General features: G+C 52.4%; 1 protein-coding gene across 1 annotated transcript in view; it reads left to right on the top strand.

The window, feature by feature from the left end:
* Nucleotides 1–24,371, top strand: part of TCERG1L (transcription elongation regulator 1 like) — a 53,813-nt gene that overhangs the window by 5,130 nt on the left and 24,312 nt on the right. Inside the window, exon 4 of the mRNA XM_058029505.1 lies at nt 9,570–9,728. Within this exon, the coding sequence (XP_057885488.1) occupies nt 9,570–9,728 (159 nt within the window). The remainder of the gene's footprint in view (nt 1–9,569; nt 9,729–24,371) is intronic.

Genomic DNA, 24,371 nt, shown 5'->3' with positions numbered 1-24,371 from the left:
GGGCAGCCGCAGCTGCCAGGGCCAGTCAGGAATTCCTTCCCATCCTTGTTGAGCTGTTGCTGTGGTTGGTGCCAGTCCATCCCATCCCATCCCAGGCTGTTTGGGGCTCCAGAGCTCATGAGGGACCTGTGGCCCCATCCCTGTCTTGCAGGCAGAGCCAGGAGCTGCCTCCCCAAGTGTTCCCTGTGCAGTATCTGCCCTCAGTGTGAGCAGTGATGAAGATCCTGGGGCTGGTTCCCAGTTGGGTGGGATCAGGGCAGTTTATCGGGTTCTGTGCAGCAGTTCATCGGGTTCTGTGCAGCAGTTCATCAGGTTCTGTGCAGCAGTTCATCAGGTTCTGTGCAGCAGTTCATCAGGTTCTGTGCAGCATTCACTCCAGAGCTGCCGTGGCGGCAGCAGCTCTGCCGTCCCCAGCCATCAACAATGACAGAATTGTTTTCTCAATGGAGCTGCAGCCCTCCTCAGCTCCAGGAGTGAGCACGGAGCCTGGCAAGGCTAGTGTGCATCATTGAGCAGCTGCAGCCCAGCCACTCCAAGGTGCTGTTGGCTGTGAGGAGCAGCAGTTACTGTTCTCTCCTGGAGTGCACGCCATGAGTTACGTGCTCTGTGTTTGTGTTCCAGCAGTTATTGTTCTCTCCCACAGTGCACACCATGAATTATGAGCTCTGTGTTGTTTCTGAGGAGCAGGGTGCCCTGTGCCCCTGGCAATGACTCACGCTGCTCTGGGGAGGGAGGCAGCATTTCATGTTCCTGCAAAGACAGCCCTGGTGTTTCTGGGAGGGAACGATTCACGTTTCTGTCTCCTGCGCTGTGTGGGTGAGGTCAGGGCTGACCAGGTGCCCTGTGCCACGGTGCCAGTGGGTGTCCTGCACATCCCTGTGGGCTCAGAGGCTGCTGGATGGGGTGAGGGAGCACTGGCAGGACCCCGTGGTGGGGTTCCAACACTCCAAGGTGGAACCCAGAGCCCTGAGGCACAGGACGTTCACCAGTGTCACTGGGAGCTGTGCTGGGGTGGTTTGGCACTCCTGGTGCCAGGATCGTGCTGTCAGTGCCATTTGGAGGTGTGCCTGGTTTGGCACTCCTGGTGTCAGGACCATGCTGTCAGTGCCATTTGGAGGTGTGCCTGGTTTGGCACTCCTGGTGCCAGGACCATGCTGTCAGTGGCATTTGGAGGTGTGCCTGGTTTGGCACTCCTGGTGTCAGGACCATGCTGTCAGTGCCATTTGGAGGTGTGCCTGGTTTGGCACTCTGGTGTCAGGACCATGCTGTCAGTGCCATTTGGAGGTGTGCCTGGTTTGGCACTCCTGGTGTCAGGACCATGCTGTCAGTGCCATTTGGAGGTGTGCCTGGTTTGGCACTCCTGGTGCCAGGATCGTGCTGTCAGTGCCATTTGGAGTGTGCCTGGCTTGGCATTCTGGTGCCAGGACCATGCTGTCAGTGGCATTTGGAGGTGTGCCTGGTTTGGCATTCTGGTGCCAGGACCATGCTGTCAGTGCCATTTGGAGGTGTGCCTGGTTTGGCACTCTGGTGTCAGGACCATGCTGTCAGTGCCATTTGGAGGTGTGCCTGGTTCACTCCTGGTGTCAGGACCGTGCTGTCAGTGCCAGTTGGAGGTGTGCCTGGTTTGGCACTCCTGGTGCCAGGACCATGCTGTCAGTGCCATTTGGAGGTGTGCCTGGTTCACTCCTGGTGTCAGGACCATGCTGTCAGTGGCATTTGGAGGTGTGCCTGGTTTGGCACTCCTGGTGCCAGGACCATGCTGTCAGTGCCATTTGGAGGTGTGCCTGGTTTGGCATTCTGGTGCCAGGACCATGCTGTCAGTGCCATTTGGAGGTGTGCCTGGTTTGGCATTCTGGTGCCAGGACCATGCTGTCAGTGCCATTTGGAGGTGTGCCTGGTTTGGCATTCTGGTGTCAGGACCATGCTGTCAGTGCCAGTTGGAGGTGTGCCTGGTTTGGCATTCTGGTGTCAGGACCATGCTATCAGTGCTCCCTGCCCGAGGGGGTGTTCTGATGCTGTATCTGGGGAGGTTTTATGGAATTGTGGAAAGGTTGGAATGGACCCTAAAGCTCATCTGGTTCCACATGTCTCCTGCGTGCAGATGCAGATGTCGGGTGGGGCCCCCCAAGGAAATGACACTTTGATCCTTCTCATTCATGTCTTTTTCTCCTGATGGCAGTGCCCTTTACAGAACCAAGGCAGTGTCAGCATGCAGATACACATCCAAACACAGCCCCAGCTTGCTAGGTAATTCCGTTTACAGATTCTGAATGAAATAGGGCTGCTCTCTGTTGAATTTGGGTTCTGCTTTCTCATGAAGTACACCACCCAGGACCTCTGACCTCCTGTATTTCCTAAGCACAGCTCTGTGTTTGAAGCACATCTCCATTTACAAACATTCGGGTTTTGGCTTCCCAAATTGGATTATCTTGTATTTAAGTGCGTGTGCTGGGGCTCCCTGTTTGGGGACAGAGAATAGCACAGCAGGACCCCATTCATGTCCCTGAAAATCCATCAAGCCTCCCTTTGTTTGTGGAGCATTCAAGCACTGCCAGCCAAGTGCTTTATTAGCTCTGGGAATGCTTGGCTTTAACCACAGCTTTCACAAAGTTTTTGTTTTGCTCATTAAGCTTATGGTTTTTTGGTGCTTTTCCCGTTATTTCCTCAAATCAAGAGAAACTTAGAGTGAAGTTTGTTTTCCCACTTCAATGGCAGCAATAACCGCAGGAGCAGTGTGTTTGTGGGCAGGGCTGCGGTTCTGACCTTTCCATAACATCATCCCTCCTGAGCCCGGGAGCTCCGCGTGAATAAATCCAGCCCTCGGTGCTTGCAGGGGTGTCTGAGAGCAGCCAGGGATTTCTGTTTACTGCACACGAGCAGCAAAGGGAGCAGGGCTGTGAATGGCCGTCACTGGGCTTACAGTGCCAGTGCCAGCTGCGATTTCCCCTTGGAAAGCAGGGACATATCTACGTTTGTGTGTGTTTGCAGGGCTATTGGTGTGTTTGTTTCTGTTTGCAAGGCTGTTGGTGTGCTTCTATCCCTCTTCAGGAATATATCTGTTCCCTATGCAGGGACATCCCTGTGTTTGTTTCCCTTTGCAGGGCTGTTTGTGTGTTACCCCTTACAGGGCTGTTGGTGTGTTTGTTTCCCTTTATAGGAATATCCCTGTTTTCTTTGCAGGGACATACCTGCGTTTGTTTGTTTTCTTTGCAGGGATATTGTTGTGTTAGTGTTTGCAGGGCTAATGGTGTGTTTGTTTCCCTTTATAGGGATATCCCTGTGTCTGTTCCCTGTGCAGGGATATCCCTGTGTCTGTTCCCTGTGCAGTGGGATATCCCTGTGTCTGTTCCCTGTGCAGGGATATCCCTGTGTCTGTTCCCTGTGCAGGGATATCCCTGTGACTGTTCCCTGTGCAGGGATATCCCTGTGTCTGTTCCCTGTGCAGGGATATCCCTGTGTCTGTTCCCTGTGCAGGGATATCCCTGTGTCTGTTCCCTGTGCAGGGATATCCCTGTGTCTGTTCCCTTTGCAGTGGGATATCCCTGTGTCTGTTCCCTGTGCAGTGGGATATCCCTGTGTCTGTTCCCTGTGCAGTGGGATATCCCTGTGTCTGTTCCCTGTGCAGGGATATCCCTGTGTCTGTTCCCTTTGCAGTGGGATATCCCTGTGTCTGTTCCCTGTGCAGGGATATCCCTGTGTCTGTTCCCTGTGCAGGGATATCCCCGTGTCTGTTCCCTGTGCAGGGATATCCCTGTGTCTGTTCCCTTTGCAGTGGGATATCCCTGTGTCTGTTCCCTGTGCAGGGATATCCCTGTGTCTGTTCCCTGTGCAGGGATATCCCCGTGTCTGTTCCCTGTGCAGGGATATCCCTGTGTCTGTTCCCTGTGCAGGGATATCCCTGTGTCTGTTCCCTGTGCAGTGGGATATCCCTGTGTCTGTTCCCTTTGCAGGGATATCCCTGTGTCTGTGCCCTGTGCAGGGATATCCCTGTGTCTGTTCCCTGTGCAGGGATATCCCTGTGTCTGTTCCCTGTGCAGGGATATCCCTGTGTCTGTTCCCTGTGCAGGGATATCCCTGTGTCTGTTCCCTGTGCAGGGATATCCCTGTGTCTGTTCCCTGTGCAGGGATATCCCTGTGTCTGTTCCCTGTGCAGGGATATCCCTGTGTCTGTTCCCTGTGCAGGGATATCCCTGTGTCTGTTCCCTGTGCAGGGATATCCCTGTGTCTGTTCCCTGTGCAGGGATATCCCTGTGTCTGTTCCCTGTGCAGTGGGATATCCCTGTGTCTGTTCCCTGTGCAGGGATATCCCTGTGTCTGTGCCCTGTGCAAGGATATCCCTGTGTCTGTTCCCTGTGCAGGGATATCCCTGTGTCTGTTCCCTGTGCAGTGGGACATCCCTTTGTCTGTTCCCTTTGCAGGGATATCCCTGTGTCTGTTCCCTGTGCAGGGATATCCCTGTGTCTGTTCCCTGTACAGGGATATCCCTGTGTCTGTTCCCTGTGCAGGGATATCCCTGTGTCTGTTCCCTGTGCAGGGATATCCCTGTGTCTGTTCCCTGTGCAGGGATATCCCTGTGTCTGTTCCCTGTGCAGTGGGATATCCCTGTGTCTGTTCCCTGTGCAGGGATATCCCTGTGTCTGTTCCCTTTGCAGTGGGATATCCCTGTGTCTGTTCCCTGTGCAGGGATATCCCTGTGTCTGTTCCCTTTGCAGTGGGATATCCCTGTGTCTGTTCCCTGTGCAGGGATATCCCTGTGTCTGTTCCCTGTGCAGGGATATCCCTGTGTCTGTTCCCTGTGCAGGGATATCCCTGTGTCTGTTCCCTGTGCAGTGGGATATCCCTGTGTCTGTTCCCTGTGCAGGGATATCCCTGTGACTGTTCCCATTGTAGGGATATCCCTGTGTCTGTTCCCTGTGCAGTGGGATATCCCTGTGTCTGTTCCCTGTGCAGGGATATCCCTGTGTCTGTTCCCTGTGCAGGGATATCCCTGTGTCTGTTCCCTGTGCAGGGATATCCCTGTGTCTGTTCCCTGTGCAGGGATATCCCTGTGTCTGTTCCCTGTGCAGGGATATCCCTGTGTCTGTTCCCTGTGCAGTGGGATATCCCTGTGTCTGTTCCCTTTGCAGTGGGACACCCCTGTCTCTGTTCCCTTTGCAGGGCTATCAGAGTTTTTTAGGATGTCTAAACACAGGGTCAGGTTTAGAAGGAGACTTTTTTTTCCACACTAGGTGAACGTTTTGCACAAATCTGAATTTATCCACTGAAGTGTCTGCACCCCTCCTGTCTCACTCACATTTTCCCATCACCTCTGTGCTGCAGAATCCTTCCACCTCACACGTGTCCCTGTGCCTGCTTGGCCCTTTTGGGGTGTCTGGTGCCATTTGGGGAGGTGACCCCCTCTCAGCTGAGGTTCAGTTCAGGCTCCAGAAGCCAGCTTAGTGCCAGGAGGAGGTGCCAGGATGTTGCCCATCAGGCTGTAAAGCACAGAAAATTTCAGCACACAGAGCAGCACCTGATTGGCACACCTGGGAACATCTGTCTGCTCTCAGAGGGGGCTGGAGGGTGACAGTGGCACCGTTGGGCTCCATCTGCAGCTGAGGTCAAAGGAAGGGACAGCGGATTCTGCCTGCAGCCCTGGAGCTTAAAAATGCAGAGAATCTGACTTAAAAATAGTGAAAATACTGCCTGAGGACTCGGAGCTTAAAGTTGCAGAGAATCCGACTTAAAAATAGAGAAAATTCTGCTTAAAGCCATCAGCTGGGCTCTGAGGGGCTGGGCTAGGATGCAGGCACAGCACTGGGGGCTCCTGTTACAGCAGGGCTGCTGCTGAGGGTGGCTTTGGGAACAGGAACACTGCATGTGCCCAGGGAGGGTTGGAGTGCCCATCCCTGGAGCTGTCCAGGGGATTCCTGAGGTGGCACGCAGAGCTCTGGGCTGGGGACAAGGTGGGTTTGTCCCCAGTGACAATGGGGCACAGCTGGCACTCTGATCCTGGAGGGCTTTTGCAGCCCCAGTGATTCTGAGGTTCAGAGGAGAAGTTGGCACCTCACTGCCAGGGTGTACCAAGACCTGGCAAAACCAGACCTGGGGAAAGCACCATTGCTGGAAAAAAATCCCTCATTTTCCCCTCACTGCGATATCAGTGATGGTGATATCCGTGATGGTGATATCCGTGATGGTGATATCAGTGATGGTGATATCCGTGATGGTGATATCTGTGATGGTGATATCTGTGATGGTGATATTTGTGATGGTGATATTTGTGATGGTGATATCTGTGATGGTGATATCTGTGATGGTGATATCTGTGATGGTGATATCTGTGATGGTGATATCTGTGATGGTGTTTGATTCCTGTTTTCATGGCGTGTGACTTTCGAAATTCCCCGTGTGGGTGCAGAGTGATTTATGGTAGCTCTAAAACCCTTTCAAGGCCTTTTTGAACAGAACGCACAGCAAGATCTGGTTTGTTTTGAGGAGAATTTCTCAGGCAGGTGCCCCCAGTCCTGGGGAGCCCTGGCCCAGCTGGCAGTGCCCTGGGCAGGGCCGGGCAGTGTTTGGGTGGCTGGGCTGGGGATGCTGCTGAGCTGAGGCACTGCAGGACCAGCTGAGCCTGCCCGCGCTCCTCTCCCCAGGGCTGGCCCTTCCTCCCTGGAGTTATTCACCAGGAGAGACAGAGTGAGAGCTCCATCAAAGCAGGGGAAACCACCCAAACTTCTCCTTCAGCTGAGCAATGAAACTTTGATGAGGGCATTGATGCAAGTTTAATGAGCAGCCCAGCTCGGCGCAGGCTGTGCCTGCCCTGCTCACATCACTCTCCTGTTCTCCTGCCCTCTTTGGGGAAATCACATCCTCCTCTCCAGAAGAAAAGAATCAAATGAGAAGTAAACAACCTTCCTGCTCGTGTGCCCTGCAGGAAGGCGCAGCAGAGTCGTGTTTGCAGACAGCATTAGCTTTCACAGGAGGCGTTTTGTGGGTTTCTCCCAGCAGCAGGCAGCTGGAATTGGGAATGAGCACAGGCTCTTGGAGGGCAGGTGTTTGACCCCACCAAAGGATTGTTCCACTTCCCGGGTGAATGAACAATGAGCTTGTGTTTAACACTTGGATTGCTTGGACACTGATGGGTTTTTAGTTTTTTGTTTGTTTTTTAATTTCTGCCAGTTGGTCTGGCAGAAAAATCTGTTTTCATTTATCCATTGCTAAGGGATCAAAACTTAAATATTTGTGGGGTTTGTTTGGCCTGTGTGCCCGTTACTGAGTGCATCTGCAGGTCTTCCTTGGCATGGAGGAATAATGACTGTGGAAATAATGGGCTTTTTTTGGTGACACTGAAAACACTAAACTTCTGCTCTGTTAATGCAGGGCTTATTTTATTGGGAAATAATTGTTTGTAAAGGGCTGGGACACCTGGGGGGCTCACCTGGACAGGAGCAGCTCCAGGGAGAGCTCAGAGCCCCTGGCAGGGCCTGAAGGGGCTCCAGGAGAGCTGGAGAGGGACTGGGGACAGGGACGGAGGGACAGGACACAGGGAATGGCTCCCAGTGCCAGAGGGCAGGGATGGGTGGGAGATTGGGAATTGGGAATTGTTCCCTGGCAGGGATGGGTGGGATATTGGGAATTGGGAATTGTTCCCTGGCAGGGCTGGATGGGACATTGGGAATTGGGAATTGTTCCCTGGCAGGGCTGGGTGGGAGATTGGGAATTGTTCCCTGGCAGGGCTGGATGGGATATTGGGAATTGGGAATTGTTCCCTGGCAGGGATGGATGGGATATTGGGAATTGGGAATTGCTCCCTGGCAGGGTGGGCAGCCCTGGCACAGGTGCCCAGAGCAGCTGTGGCTGCCCCTGGATCCCTGGCAGTGCCCAAGGCCAGGCTGGACACTGGGGCTGGGAGCACCTGGGACAGTGGGAGGTGTCCCTGCCATGGCAGGGTGGCACTGGGGGGGTTTGGGGTCCCTCCCAACCCATTCTAGGATGCTGTGATCTCACCCCTGTCCCTGCTGGCATTCTCCTGCCTGGAGCTGTTCAGGGGCTGCATCCCCACCCCACAGCCTCCCTCCCCAGCACCCATTCCCTGTTTTCCTGCCATGCCCATGGAAAGGGAGCCTCGGGGTGAGGGAGGGCCTGCAGTGGGATCAGCTGGGGGTCTGTGGAGTCTCAGTTGTCTGCAGGGTTTGCAGGCGGGCTGGGCTTTGCTGGATGCCACAAGGAGCTGGTGATTGCTTCATTTCTGAATCCCGAGCTCGGGCGGAGGGAGGAACAGCTGCTGTTTGTCAGATTTGCTCTGCTCCTCAAGAGTTTTACACTCCTGTGTACACTGTTCTTGTTTATTTAACATAATTAGCCAGGATTGAGCTCTGAAGGTCTTCCCTGCCACTGTCAGGCTGGGGAGAGAATGGTGCAGGGGCTGAAGGGTGCTCAAGGGACTGTTTGGGACATTCCTCGCTTCCCTTGGCAGGGGCTGCCCAGGGAGGGTTCAGTGCCCATCCCTGCAGGTGGCATCTGGAGATGGCACTCAGAGCTCTGGGCTGGGGACAGTGGGGCACAGCTGGGACTCCATGGGCTGAGAGGGCTTTTCCAGCCTCAGGGGTTCCATGAAGCGTCCTGCTGAGTTTTTGGGATGAAGGAGATGAGGTACAGAGCTTGTCAAACTCAGGGATTTGTGTGCAGGACACAGCAGAGCAGCCAGGCAAGCCAGGGAGCAGTGGGTGCCTAATATAGCAAGGAATAAATTCAGCTTTGGCATCAGACAGTTACACTCTGGAAAGCTGAGAATGATTGTGCTCCCAGTGTTCAAATATTTGACTTTTTTATTAAGTTTTTTCATTTAAATGTAATGACTCTGCACAGTTTGTGTGTGAGTCACTGCTGCCTTGTCCCTGGGGATGATGTGCTCACATCTGTGGGGTTCCATGGCAGAAAATGCCAGGAAATTTTTCTGGCTGCTTTAGAGGGCTCAAGTCCCTGCACAGGGGATCAGAGACTTTGGCACAGAGCTCAAAACTCTTGTGCTTTTGATTTAGCTTTTGGAAAAAACAATTACTAACTTTATATAAAGAATTACAAGCTACAAAAGTTTAAGTAGAATGATAGTGAATTTATCACTAAAAATAGATTTTTGAGGTTTTAAGCATGGGGGTTCAGGGGGCAAGGTGGAGGAATCTGGGCATGTCCTGCCTTTCTTCTTCTTCATCTTGGCCTCCATCTTCTGCTGTGATGTTGGCACTTTGGATTGGTTTAGAGTAGAAGCTCACTGTCTAACATAGGTGATGGGTATTGGAAAGGAATGGTAAATATTGTACACGTAGTTTTTAGTATAAAAAGATAACACTGCCTCAGGGCAGGCAGAGTGCCTCTGTCTGTCCTGCTGAGCAGATCTTGGCAGGGCAGGAGAAAGAATTTTATATAGAAGATACAATAAACAATCTTGAGACTGAGAAACGAAGAGCTCTGACTCCTCCTTCACGCACTGGGCTGGGAAAAGAGACTTTTTAATGTATCTCGGGGTAACTCTGTATGTCTGAGCAGCAGAGACCCCGATATCTCACCCGTCTCTCTCTGTCCCACAGGTGGGTGCCAGAGCAGCCTTAAAGCCGTGGGTGGCACGCAGAGCCTGGCGCTGGTGGCCCTGGAGCCCGAGGCCCCGCAGGCCGCACCGGGCCCGCAGCCCTGCCAGCTCCTCACCCTGTCCCCCATCAAAGTGCCACTGCTGGCCTCGCCCTTCCCAGGTAAGGCCCTGTGGGGATGGGAGGGTCTGGGCAGCGCAGGGCTCTGGGGTGGTGCTGGCAACGGGTGGCACTGCTGGGGCTGAACTGGGGGTTCTGGGGCAGTGTGGAGGTGTGCTCGGGGCTGGGTGTCAGGAGTGGGGTCAGAGCTCTGGGATGTTTGTCATGGATGTGTCCTTGGGACATTTGGGGCCAGCTGAGCTGGTTCCTGCCTCCTCTGAGGGGGTTCTGTGTGCAAATCTGTGAGCCCCCCCGCCCACCTTCAGGTTATGGTGGTGTGGTCACAACTGAACTGGAGTGTTCCCCTTCTCAGCTGGAACGTTCATGTCCTCAGCTGGAACGTTCATGTCCTCAGCTGGAACGTTCATGTCCTCAGCTGGAACGTTCATGTTCTCAGCTGGAACGTTCATGTCCTCAGCTGGAACGTTCATGTCCTCAGCTGGAACATTTGTGTCCACGTTCTCAGCTGGAATGTTCATGTCCTCAGCTGGAACGTTCATGTTTTCAGCTGGAACGTTCATGTTCTCAGCTGGAACATTTGTGTTCATGTTCTCAGCTGGAATGTTCATGTTCTCAGCTGGAACGTTCATGCTCTCAGCTGGAACACTTGTGTTCATGTTCTCAGCTGGAACATTTGTGTTCTCAGCTGGAACATTTGTGTTCATGCTCTCAGCTGGAACATTTGTGTTCATGTTCTCAGCTGGAACATTTGTGTTCATGTCCTCAGCTGGAACGTTCATGTCCTCAGCTGGAACGTCCATGTCCTCAGCTGGAACGTCCATGTCCTCAGCTGGAACGTTCATGTTCTCAGCTGCAAGGGCCCTCACGAGGTGTCTGCGCACCGTGGTGCAACACTTCACTAAGTCCCCAGCAGATTCTCTGGGTGTTTTTAGTTACAGATGTGCTGGGAGAGCTCAGCCTGGGCCTTCTCCCAGAGCTGAGGTGTGTTTGGTGCCTGCAGAAATGGCTCTTTCTGGGTGCTGAGTGGAACCTTTGTGAAGGTAGCAGCTGGGCAGGCCTGGTGGTCGGGAGCCTTTAGGGCAATGTTTGTGACTGCACCTGGGGTGCTTGGGGCTATTTTAGAACAGTTATCTTCCAATTAAGTGAAAAATGGAAATGAGTGAAAAATGGAAATGAGGGTGCATCTTCCATCTCTTTGGTAATTGAGGAGTGGCACAGGGAGATTGAATTCTGCAGAAGGTGCAGCTCTGGTTTGGGGTTGGTGGGAGAGCTTTAATGAGAGGTGGATCCCAGGGATTCTCTTTCCTGCCAGAGCAGGGCTGTGGGACCAGGGCTGCGGGGCTGGGAGCAGCAAACGGGCCCAGAGGAGGGAAAGGGCAGGAAAAGGAGGCTCAGGGGCCCTTGTGGCTCTGTCAGCTCCTGCCAGGAGGGCACAGCCGGGGGGAACAGGGACAGGAGCAGAGGGAACGGCCCCAGGCTGGGCCAGGGCAGCTCAGGGTGGGCACAGCAGGAATTTCCCCATGGAAAGGGGGCTCAGGCACTGCCCAGGGAGGGTTCAGTGCCCATCCCTGCAGGTGGCACCTGGAGCTGGCACTCAGGGCTGGGGACAGGGTGGGGATGGGCACAGGCTGCGCCTGTCCCGATCCATATGTCACCTAAAAAGTGACCCTGGAGTTAAGGACCTGTGAGTTTGGTGGTAATGACCTATGAATTTGGGGTTAATGATCTGTGACCCTGCAGTTAACAACCTCCCCACATTGCCCTTCTCTAAAGCTTGTGAAAGGCCATGGGCACGCAGCAGCAATGAACTCAAAAACCCCAAAATGACATCAATTCCAGCTTCAATCTCCATGTTTATTGGTACCTGGAAGGCTGAACATTGTGTGTGTGGTTAGCCCAATTAATTGATTATCCCCTGTTAACTGATTCTATTAGAGAGCAGTGTCCTGTTCCTGCCTTGTGTGGTCCCATGTCTCCAATCACAGGGATTTGCTCAATTTGATCAATAGTCTTGGGAGTGAATATTTATTTTTTAGGCCTTTGATTGTGGTTAGTTTTGCAGCCTTGCAGTTAACTCCTGGCAGCCTAATTAATAGCTTTGGGAATTAATAGCGGGGTGTTAACACGAGGTGGGAGGTGTGGGACGGGCATAGGGCAGGTGGGGATCCAGGCTCTGCTGCTTTTCCATCCTCACAGAGGAAATTCCTTGGAATTCCCTCAAAGCAAAACACCACGAATTCAGGGGAACTGTGAGTGTGCACAATGCAGTGTGGTCATTTTAAAAAATTCACTTTTAATACAATTTACTTTACATTTTGGGAAGGAAAATCAGAAGCAAAGCTATGAGAGAGCAGAGGATATTTAAGGGATTTAAAGGCAGCCTTTTCCTGCAGGAGGCTGTGAAGGATCCCAGCTGGAGCCCTGGGAATGGGGCTGGCTGCTGCAGGCTGCTGTGCCTTGGCTCTGCAGCCAGTGGTGCTCTTGGGGATTGTTTTGTCACTGTGCCGAGCCTAGAAAAACTTGGAATGATGAAATAAACGTGTGGGAGAGAAGCAGCATAAAAGCCCTGGGTTTAATAGCAACATAAAATGCTGTTTTATATGGAATAAAATACTGAAGCTTGAGGAAGCTGTCCATGGAGTGATCTGTGGCTGGAGAGGCTCAGGCTCTGTGCACTGAGAGGGGCCCTGGCCCCACATTGCTGTGCCCTCTGCTCCCACCCCAGGGAGGTGAGCAGGGAAGGTTCCAGCAATGCAATTGCAGCCCCTTTTTGGGTCAGAATTGCTTTTATTTCCTTTCTTCATTTCACATCTACTGGTGGTGCTGCTCGTGCATCTCCCAGGCAAATGTTCCCTTAAATATTTCATGGCAGCCTGGCTGCGAGTGTGGATTTTGTGCCAGGTTTAACATAAAGACTAAACAGGAGCTTGTGGAGATGCAGCTCCTTGCTGTGCTGCATCTTCCTGGGCCCTGCTGGGGGAGGAAACTGCATTTCCCAGCACTGCTACGCAGGGCTCTGAAATGTGCCTCAAAGAAACCCTAAATGCATTAAATCTGCAAGCACCAGCACTTACCTGCAGTAATTAAGGAATGGGGTGTCTGGTAATCTCTAACACCCCTCTGCAGCTCCTGCATAAAGGAGTGGGTGTTTATTTTCCTCACATGCAGGTTTCTAATGGCAGCAGTGAAGAAGGTAAGAGATGAGCCCGTGCTTATGGACTCTGTAAATTAGCAGTGAGCACAAATATTAAAAAAGGCACCATCTGCCATAGAATCCATTTGCCACCTGTTCCCTGGCTCTCAGCATTATTTAAGGGTTTAAATGTGGTGGTTTAGGCTGCCACGGAGCAGCTGGGAAGTGACGGAGCCTTTTCCTCTCAGCACCTCAATGCTGAGTGCCAAGGGCTGCTCGGTGCCAGCTCTGTGCCCGAGCTCTCTCTGTCTGTCGGTCTGTCCGTGTCTGTCAGTCCCTCCTCAGCAGGGACTGACTGTGCCAGGCTTGGTCTGTCCATGTCTGTCAGTCCCTCCTCAGCAGGGACTGACTGAGCCAGGCTTGGTCTGTCCGTGTCTGTCGGTCTGTCCATGTCTGTCAGTCCCTCCTCAGCAGGGACTGCTGACTGAGCCAGGCTTGGTCTGTCCGTGTCTGTCAGTCCCTCCTCAGCAGGGACTGCTCACTGAGCCAGGCTCAGAGCACACTCAGAGCTGGCTCATGGGCTGGGTTCAGTGCTGGGGAAGGGACCTGGGGTTCGTCCACTGAGCCCTTGAGCTCAGCCTGAGGTCCCCAGGACATCACAGCAGCCCAGGATTGATTGGTTTGGAGGGACCCCAAATCCCAGCAGTGCCACCCCTGCCATGGCAGGGACACCTGCCCCTGTCCCAGGTGCTCCCAGCCCCAGTGTCCAACCTGGCATGGATGTTCCAGTATTTCCCACATGTTTCCTGGCCAACCTCGTCCCTCCCCGTTCCTTACTGGGAGGGCTGGGCTGGGCCATGTGTCCAAGCTCCGTGCACACTCCTTCCTTCCTTCCTTCCTTGTGTTAATGAGCTAATTAGCAGCTGCAATCCATGGGTCAGAGCCTGGGAAGCCCCTGCAGCCCTGGCTGGGGTGGCTCCTGCTGGCTCTGCGGCTGGGGCTCTGCTGGGCTCACTGCCACCCTTTGGGCTCCTCTGTGTGGGAATTCTCCTGGTGCACTTCTCAGTTCACCTTAGCTCAGCCTCCCCTGCACGGGAATTGCACAGCATCAGCTGAGCACAAATGAACATTTTGGGGGAACAGGAAAGCTCCAGGCAGGAATGTGGGGCTCCCTGTGGTGGTGTTCACAGGGGTCTGAGGATGAGGAAGAGACGAGGATCTGGCTCCATGTTTCACAAGGCTGATTTATTATTTTATGATATATATTACATTAAAACTATACTAAAAGAATAGAAGAAAGGATTTCATCAGAAGGCTGGCTAAGAATACAAAAAGAAAGAATGAAAACAAAGGTTTGTGACTGACTGAGAGAGTCCGAGCCAGCTGACTGTGATTGGCCATTAATTAGAAACAACCCCATGAGCCCAATCCCAGATGCACCTGTTGCATCCCACAGCAGCAGATAACCATTGTTTGCATTTTGTTCCTGAGGCCTCCCAGCTTCCCAGGAGGAAACATCCTGAGGAAAGGATTTTCCATAAAATATCATGGCTACAGCTCCTGTCCTGGGGAAGCCTCCTCTGGCCTTGCTGGGTGTGCCCCGTGCCTGACACTGGCACAGGCTGGTGGTTTATGAGCTGGCTGTAAATGCTGTGCCCAGCTCTAATGCTGGCTAACGAAGCAAGCAAATGAATGTTTATAGTTATTAGAGTGATAACTTCCTGCCTGGGCTAACATTCAGCACAAAATCACGTTTTGGTTCCCCGTGTTGGTGCACCAGAGGGAAGGTGATGGTTCAGGGGCTCAGATAATGCCCAGAGCCCACTGAAATGGTACCAATTGCCTCCTCCCTGCACAGAGAGTCCCTGCTGGGAGCTGGAGCTGCCCACTTTATCAGGACTTTGTGATAATGGGGGGATGGCTCTCAGTGAAAATTCAGCTGGTTTGAGTTACCAAGGCCAAGTGCAGGAGGAGGATGGGCAGGGTGAGGTCAGGCACAGCTCTGTAGTGTTGCGTATTTTTGCACCATCCAAAGCCACTCGTGGGCAGTTTATTGGTGCAAATCCATGGTGGGCCTGCCTGGGTTTATGGATCACAGTGCACTTTGTACCAACAGTGGTTCCCAAGGCTTTGGCATGTCTGGGAGCAGGGGCAGGAGCTGAGGCTCAGGCTGGGCATCAGGAAAAGGCCCCACCTCAGTCCAGCTTAGGCCAGGCTGACGGTTAAGCAGCTGCTCCCCTGGTGTGCTCCAGGAGAGGCTCTCAGTGCCTGGGACGTAATAGCAAGGTATTGACAAAGGGAAAAATATCAATACTGCAGTGGCAGTTACAAAAGACAAACAACCCAAATCCTCTCAGTCGTGCCCAGCTCCTGGTAAATGTCATGGAAGTCAGAGTTAATTTAGTGTGTCTGTAACTGCTTGTTAAAGCCCTGAGCTGGCTTTGCTGTGGGAGTGCAGTGCGGGGCAGTTCTTCCATCAGGTTCCACTCCCAGGAGCAGCAGCTCCTCTGCTCAGAGCCCTGCCAGGTGGGTTTGTGTCACACACACCTTTTCATGGAAAATCCTTTCCTTAGGAGGTTTCCTCCTGGGAAGCTGGGAGGCCTCAGGAACAAAATGCAAACAATGGTTATCTGCTGCTGTGGGATGCAACAGGTGCATCTGGGATTGGGCTCATGGGGTTGTTTCTGATTAATGGCCAATCACAGTCAGCTGGCTGGGACAGAGAGCTGAGCCACAAACCTTTGTTATCATTCCTTTCTACTCTTAGCCAGCCTTCTGGTGAAACCTTTTCTTCTATTCTTTTAGCATAGTTTTAATGTAATATATATCATAAAATAATAAATCAAGCCTCGTGAAACATGGAGTCAGATCCTCGTCTCTTCCCTCATCCTGGGACCCCTGTGAACACGGTCACAGGTTTTCCCCACCCAGGTGTTTTGCGGAGATAATCAAAACTCCACAGCTTTGTGGAAGTTGTAAAGCTGGGATGTTTATTACAGCGCTGGACACATGTGGGAATCATCCCTTAAAATGACATGTGTACTTCTGGGAACTTCAGGTCCCTTTTTATCCCCCTCTCAGATACATATGCATACAATTCCACAATAGGTTCATACATATTCATTTTTACCAATTTCGGGTGACATTTGCCGCTAGTTCTTCCTTATCAGAAAGAATTCCTAGGTCAGGCTGAGCGGCTCTCACAGCAGTCTCTGTCTCTCTCTATCACTCTCTGTCTCCCCCCTTATCTCTGTCCTTCACTGGGGCAGTTTCTCTGAGCCTAGGCCTTGCAGTCAGGCTACATAGCCATGTTTGCTAACCACAGACTCAACTCAAAAATGTACATTTCACCTAAATCAAAATGGATTTCTACCCTGGAACATTTCCACTCTGCTTCACAGGTGAGGCTGGGGCTGGCAGCACAGCTGGGGCTCACACACTGACACAGGAGTTTGTCCTTTTCCCTCTCAGGAGCAGAGGCAGGGCACACAGGGCAAGCTGGGCTCCTCTTCTGTCTGTTAGAGACTCAAATTAACTGAGATTTACAAATTTACAAATTACAATTACAAATTTACAAATTACTGTCGCTTACAAAGCCCTCACTAAACTGGGTGTGTTTCTTGTAAATGGAGCAGAAGTCTTAGAAGGAAAACCCAAACTGAGTGAAGAAAGGAATAAGCCTTGGAAGGACAATGGGATTGTTCCAGGAGGAGCCCTTGCTTGTCCCTCCCCAGAAGAAGATGAATGGATGAGAATTCCTGTGATAATTCCGTGAGTTCTAAATCAGAGCTGAGGGAACACCTTGTGGTGGTGGCTGCTGCATCCTGATATTTATTGATGCAATTAAAGCATTAGGAGCTCTGCAGGTGTGGCCGAGGCTTGCTGGAATGGTGCTGGGATGCAGAATAATCCCCAGGGGATGTTCAAGCCCAGCTTTTGTGCTTTTGGGGTGCCCAGCAGGAATATTGGGGGACTGGGAGAGGGGAACAAGGCAGCAAATCCGGCTGAGGCCCCTGTAAAAGATGGGAGTGATGCTGTTTTGTGTGCCTTTGTCTTGCTTATTAGTGAGGGGGGAAAAAGCATTTTTAGGCATTATTTTTTATGTGTTCAACTTTATTATTCAGCTGTTTGGGGACTGGTTTTGATGCTGTAAAATGAAGCCACAGAGTGGATTTCAACGAATATATTCCCAATGTCTGGCCTGAATCAGGGCTGGATGTGGGGTAAACTCAGTGCAAAGCTAAACCTGATGGAGGAGGAAATTCCACAATCCCAGTGGATTAATCTGCACTTTTAGGATTTGCATCTGCAGGGTCTTTTGCTTCCTGGTGCAATTCTTGGCATGGGGACAATCTCAGCATTCCCTGGAACAGGAGGGGACCCTGGAATGCTCCTGCCATTCTGTCCAGTGGGATTGAGAGCTGAGCACACCCCGTGCCACAAACCATCCTGTGAATCATTCACATTGCTGCTGCACTTCATCTTGGAAACTAGAATTAGTATAGAAATTCCTGACTGGGAGTTTATTGTGAGGGAATTGAAATTCCAGGGTGCCATAGCATGATGTGAGGGGTCTGCAAGGCTGAGAGCTCAGGGTTTGAGGTGGTGGTGGTATTCTTATTATTATTGTTGTTATTATTGTTATTATTATTATTTTTTTATTGCTATTACTATTCCTCCAATCAAACAGCCATTCCTGTTCAGCCCCCTGGATGGTGGGAACCAAATCCTCAGGGATTTTCCTGATGTTTGCTCCCAGCTTTGCTTTGGAGATGTGGATATTTCCTGGGTGGCTCCCCCGTTCCTCAGTCAGGCCCCACTAAAGTGCAAAGAAATGTAACGAGGTGAAATGAATCTTCCTTCTTGGCCAGAATATAAATAAGGGAGCTTAATTACATTTCCCAATTTTAAGTGTGCCACAGGAGCTTCCCCAGGGTGCTAAATGGAGTTTCATGGATTTTATTGCACGCGCAGCTCTGTTGGCACATGCGGGATGTGGGGATGGTGGAAGGGGAAAAGGAGAAGGATGTGGGGATAGTGGGAGGGTCCCTGCCCGTGGCATGGGATGGGCTTTGAGGTCCTCCCAGCACAAACCAGGCTGGGATCCTGTCACCCCCAGAAAATCCCTCCTGCCAGCCCCTGTTTGGTGTCAAGAGCCTGGGACTTTAAACCTGACTCAGAAACCACCAAAAAATGGAGCACGAGGGTCACATTCCTGGTTTCTGCCTGGCTGGGTTCAAATTTCCAAATCTAATTTCTGACTCAAAGCCTCCCAGAAATGAGTGCTCAAAGATTTCACTCCAAAACACAAAGGATTGTTTCAGGCAGAAATAATTACTGTGCGGTGACAGGAGCAAGGGGAGGTTCTGGGGGCCTGATGCTGCATAATTCAGTGTGTTCTCTCACAATTACATCCTGTCCAGAGAGGAGATGGAAATTTGCTGCTGGGGTTTGTGTGAGGCTGGAAAAGAATCATAAGGGTTTGGGAAATGGGACTGGGCAGAGCAGTGGGAAGGACTGTGGGAGATGAAGGCTGTGGGGTGACCATCACCATCCTCATCACCCCCTTTTGTCCTGCTCCAGAGGCTCCCTGGGCTGCAGGGGGGTCCCAGCTCCCCTTTCTGGAAAAGCTCTGTCCCAGCCCAGGAGAGCCCCATTCCCTCCAGCCAGGCTCAGCACAGATCCCTGCTGTGCCTGTGGCCCCTCCAGCCTTATTTTCCAATTTTCCGATTTCTCATTCACTGATGGCTCCATGAATAATTCAGGAGGAGCCTTTGATCCGGGCTGGCTGCCACCTGCCCTGCTGGGAGGGCAGGGAGGTCACCCAGGTCAGGAGCTGCTGCTTCAGAAACTGCCCAAAGATCCAATCAAGCCTTTTTGCCCACTTTGGAGGCTCCATGGAGCTGGGTAATGCAGCAGGAGGGCAGAAGGAGTGTAATACTGAGCCTGGGCAAATCTCAGTGCGGTTCTGCACTCTTGGAACCAGGCTGGAACCACTCTGCAGTCCCTGCTGGCCGTGGGCTGTGTGTCCTGCAGAGGGAATGCCACATTCCTGGGGCAATGGGGGCTGGGATCCCCTGAGTGAGGTGCCAGAAAAATTCAGATTGTTGAGGCTTTCTTAAAGATTAATAATGATTTACATTGCTCTGCTCCCTGGGACGGCGATGGGACCCAGGGACCGGCTGGAGCTGTGCCAGGGGGTTTGGATGGATTTTGGGGCCAGGTTCATCCCCAGAGAATGGGCACAGCCCAGGGGCTGCCAGAGCTCCAGGAGAGCTTGGACAGCACTGCAGGTGTGCCCAGGTGGGGTTTGGGGTGTCTGTGCAGGGCCGGGGCCGCACTGGGTGATCCTGAGGGTCCCAGCTCAGGATATTGCATGATCCCACAGGATTTACAACAAAGCCCAGGAGAGGATCAGAGTTCTGGGGCAGCAGGAGAATCTCGTGTGTGGAGGTAACCCAGGGAGGGAGGCAGGGACCGTGGTCTGACCCTGTGCCAGCCTGCAGAGCCAGGGCTGTCCAGGCTCTCCCCACTCCTGGTGGCACCTCGGGCACCTGGTGGGCTCTGTCCTGCTGAGGAGGATTCTCCCTGCTGGAGACTTTTCACCATTTTCCCTCTTCCTTTCTGCCTTTTCTCTGCAGCCCAGTTCAGGCAGGGAAGGTTTCAGTGGTTTTTGTTCCACAGTGTGTAAAATGTCACTGCCATTGTCACTTGGGAACGGGATCTCTCAGGTAGAGAGAAGAGATTTGTCTCGTTTTTGGGCACGTTTCTGCCAAGATTTCTTTTTAATGAGTAAAGCCAGCTCGATGGCTCAGTCTCAGTGCAGAATTTTGAAATTCAGGGGATGTTCACCAGAGAGGGGTTGATGGGAGAGGAGCAGCAGATCTGAGACAGATAAATGGTGATAACTGGTTTGTCCTGGGAAGTGATGGAACCCTTTGCAGGAGTGCCATTCCCACCTCACCAGAGCAGCTCAGAGCACCTTGTCATAATTCCACATAATGCCAGAAGTGTCCCTAAAGGCATGGTTTGTGCTTCTCAGTACAAATTCTGGTGCCTTTTGCTCTCCAGTCCCCCCTGGCACAAAGCAAGCTCAAGGAGAAGCCACCCCTGGGGCTCTGCTTTCCCTGGGCTCCCAGAGCAGGAGGGTCCCACACTTCAGCTCCATATCAGGGCAGTCAGAAATGAGTGAGAAAAGGGAATTTCACCCTGGGATCACAGCACATCCTGGGCTGGAAGGTGTGACCGTGCTCACAGGGGTCCCAGGATGAGGGAAGGGACGAGGATCTGACTCCATGTTTCACAAGGCTGATTCATTATTTTATGATATATATTACATTAAAACTATACTAAAAGAATAGAAGAAAGGATTTCATCAGAAGGCTGGCTAAGAATTGAATAGCAAAGAATGATCACAAAGGCAGCTGTCCCAGACTCTCTGTCCGAGCCAGCTGACTGTGATGGGCCATTAATTAAAAACAACCCCATGAGACCAATCCCAGATGCACCTGTTGCATCCCACAGCAGCAGATAACCATTGTTTGCATTGTGTTCCTGAGGCCTCCCAGCTTCTCAGGAGGAAAAATCCTAAGGAAAGGATTTTCCATAAAGGATGTGTGTGACAGGAGGGGACCCAGAAGGGCCTGGCCTGGCACAGGCACCCAGCAATGCCCCATGCCTTGGAGCCTTGCCCAAGCACGCCCTGCCCGTTCCTCTCCAGAGCAGCAGCAGGCACAGAGAGCCTCCAGCAGCAGCTGGGTGTGCAGCCCAAAGCTGAGGAGCTGAGCCCAGCAGGGCCTGGAGCAGGGCTCAGCTCTGCAGTCACCCAGGGACACGAGCTGAGCCTGCCAGGATTTGCATCATTTGCTTTGCTAAGCAAGGCTTGAATGGGGTTTAATAATCCTGCTCTTTTTGTTATTAAATGTGTCGGGTTCGATTCCGTCATGGTGAGCCCTGCTCTTACAGCTCCTGTGATGAGAAATCTCATTAAAAGTTGGGAAATGCTTTCTCTTAGCTTCTGCTGCTCACAGACTGCTTGTTTCAGTCTGAACTTCTTTTTTTCCAGTTAAAGCCACTGTTGGGATTTGGCACAAAGGGAGAGTTCCTGCCTGGGATCACAAGGGCAGCACCAGAGGAGGTCGGGGCTGGGCAAGGGCTTTGTTGGGATGGGCACAGGGCCTTGAGCATCCGTTCCCACCAAAAGAGCAGAAATGGGGATGATAGACCCTGCCTGAAATGATTCCTGAGGAATTTCTAAGCTGGGACTCCCCAGGTGTTCCCCCAAGTGCTGCAGCAGGGTTTGGAGGGTGATCAGAGCTGAGGTGTCCTGGATTGTCCCTGGCAGGGAGGGGCAGGACACTTCACAGGGTTGTGGGGGATATTTCATGGCCCTGAACCCAGCAGGTCTGGGGTGTGGTCTCTGCTGGTGCTGTCACTCTCATGGCATTATGGAATAATTTGTTTTTGAGGGGCCCTTCAGAGGTCATCCTGTCCCACCCCCATTTCCCTGGCTGTTTTACAGGTGGTATTTCAAACCCAGTAGTACAGGACAGGGCTGTAAGAACTGGCTGAATGTGACACTCCAGCTCTGGGGGGGTTGATTTGTTTTGATGTCACTTTGCTTTTGAAGCCTCTGTGCCTTCCCTCGTTTCGCTGCTCATTTGGTGGAAATTGCTAAAAAGCAGGTTGTTAAAGGAGGAGAAATTGGAGAGGGAAATGTTCCCCAGCACAGCTCACTGCAGAAGGTGCTCATTGCCACTTAGGCCTGACTCTGCAGATTTTCAGGAATTCTTGCTGACTTTCTTCCCTTCCCGCTCCAATAAGCAATTTACTCCAGCATTCACCAGTTCTGAAGTGGTTATGGCAATGCATATTGAAATGAAAGCTCCAAATGACCCTGCAGGAACAAAAGTGCAGCTCCTGCTCTGCTGGGGAGGGGCTGGGGGCCAGCAGGGGTTGGGATCTGCTCAGGATCCAGATATGGAATGGGTCGGGATGGCCCTAAATCCCACCCAGTGCATGGCAGGGAACCATGGAATGGAGTGGAATGGAATGGAATGGAATGGAATGGAATGGAATGGAATGGAATGGAATGGCCCTAAATCCCACCCAGTGCATGGCAGGGAACTATGGAATGGAATGGAATGGAATGGAATGGAATGGAATGGAATGGCCCTAAATCACACCCAGTGCATGGCAGGGAACTATGGAATGGAATGGAATGGAATGGAATGGAATGGAATGGAATGGAATGGAATGGAATGGCCCTAAATCCCACCCAGTGCATGGCAGGGAACCAGCAGGCAGGGATTGGGATCTGCTGGAGATGCAGCCATGGAATGGGTTGGGATGACTCTAAATCCCACCCCTGCCATGGCAGGGACACCTCCCTGTGTCCCAGGCTGCTCCAGCCCTGCCAGCCTGGCCCTGGGCAGTGCCAGGGTGGGAAGTGTCCCATGGAACAGAGCAGTGATGTCTCTCCGCATTTGTGTTCTGCTGTACACTGATTTATCCGGGCATAAATCTCCCTCCAGCTGCACTTCTGTGCCTCATGGTTTTATTTTTCATTTCACCAAAGAGAGAGGACCCTTCACTCATTTTCTGACCTCCTTCCAGGGCAATTTATTCATCTGATGGAATCCAGTGGGGTGACTTGGCTTCTACACCATCAATTTTAACTAAAAAAACCCCAAAGCATTATTGTGCCAAATTCCTACTTCTCCCAGTGCCTGTGATGGCCTCGAGTCCCCTGTGCCAGTGCCAGGCTGTGCCAGTGGCTGTGCCACCCCTCACCTTCCAGCTCTTGTCATTCTCCTGTGCTGCCCCCAGGTCAGGAGTGGATTCTTTTTGTCACTTCCCAGTGCAGCAGGAAAGGAGCTCTTCAGCAGACATTTCTGTATCCTTTTCTCAATTTGAAACTGGGAAAACCCAAGCAAACACAAAGCCCAAGGCAGATGGATGAAGGAGAGCAGAGCAGTTGGGTCATTCTGCCCAAACCAGCAATGCTGATTTCCAGGGTTGGCTCTGACTGGGGAGGAGCTCCAGCTGCCCTGGGGCTGAGCTGGGGGTGCCAGTGGGGCAGGGCAGCTTGCTGAGCCCTGCAGCAGCTGTGCCAGCTGTGCCAGCTGTGCTGGGATGCTCTCCCCAGCACAGCCCTGTGCCTGTGCAGGCAGCCAAGGGCAGCTGCTGCTCAGGAAGCACCACACGTTCCCCCTGTGAGCACAGGGAAGGGCATAACCACATTCAGAGAGTGCTGAATGCTTTAATGAACGTGTCTGGGCCTTGCAAAGGAGCAGAGGAAGGAAGGGAAACTCCTCAGAGGTGGCTCCTGGGCAGCCTCGTGTTTACCCAGCCGGGGCTGCCTTGAGGAGGAGTGTGCAGTGTCCTTGAGGGGAAGGGGGAGCAGGCTGAGGGGCTGCATGGAGCTGAAGGATGCTGCCTGCTTGGGAAAAAGTCGATTTTTTTTTATTACCGCTCAATTCTTCCTTTTTTTTAAGCAGAGAGTATTCTCTTGTCCTTTGCTGATAGGCAGGACTGCCCCAAATTATCTCATCAGGACGGACTGTGCTTCTAAATGAAGCAAGTCCCTGGGCCCTGATCTCCAGCACTTCTGGGGCCAGGAGGTGACAGCAGCACTAATCAAAGTGACTGGGTGCATTGCTGGGCCTGCCTGTCACACACACAGGGCTGCAGCTGCTGATTCCACTGCTCCTTCCAGCAGGAGAGGTGATGGTGATGTCCCAAACTCCTCCTCCCCATGCCTGGGGACACACCAGGGTGAGCACTGGGGCTCCTCTCACGGGGCAGGGCAGCCACAGCAGGGCAGAAATTAGGGGGGGTTATTCGTGGAAGGGCTGTAAAGCCCTGGAACAGGGAATGGTGGAGTCCCCATCTCTGGAGGGATTTCACAGTGGGTGTGGCACCTGGGGACATGGTTTCATGGTGACCACGGTGGTGCTGCTGGCTGGGCTGGATGGTCTTGCAGGTCCTTTCCAGCCATAGTGACTGTGGGATTTCCTGATCCCAGCTGGTGCTGCTGTCCCCCTCCTTGGGGCTGGGAATGGACACATTCCTCCCTTGTCATGTCCCAGCAGTGCCAGAACTGGATGAGATGTGGATTTATCCTGATTTCCCTGCCCACCACACCCTGCAGCCCTCTCTCCTCTGCTCTCCTGTGCCTGAACATCCCTCCCCACTCTGGGCTGGGCTCCTCTGTGGGGCTGCCTCACCCTCATCACACAGGGCTCAGGGTTCTGAGCAGCAGCTCTGAGCTCTGCCCTGCTTCCTCCTCTCATTTAGTTAAAAACGCCAGCTTTGGGAGTTGCAGAGGAGGGTTTGAATCCTTTCCTCCTGAGATAGATAAGATGGTGGGGTAACTCTAAGAAGGGGTTTAGTCTTCAAGCCTTGGCTTACAAGAGCAATGTTTTTATAAACTGTTAGAGTTAATTAGAGTTTGAGTAGTTTATTCTCAAGCCCAGCTCCTGTGGGGGCTGTGAGGGCAGTGGGAAATGCTGGCACTGCTGGCTCTGAGGAGCTGAGCTTAGCACCAGGCA

The sequence above is a fragment of the Melospiza georgiana genome, chromosome 8, assembly GCF_028018845.1.
Source record: "Melospiza georgiana isolate bMelGeo1 chromosome 8, bMelGeo1.pri, whole genome shotgun sequence".
Taxonomy (NCBI): domain Eukaryota; kingdom Metazoa; phylum Chordata; class Aves; order Passeriformes; family Passerellidae; genus Melospiza; species Melospiza georgiana.
This window is presented reverse-complemented; position numbering and strand designations above follow the sequence as displayed.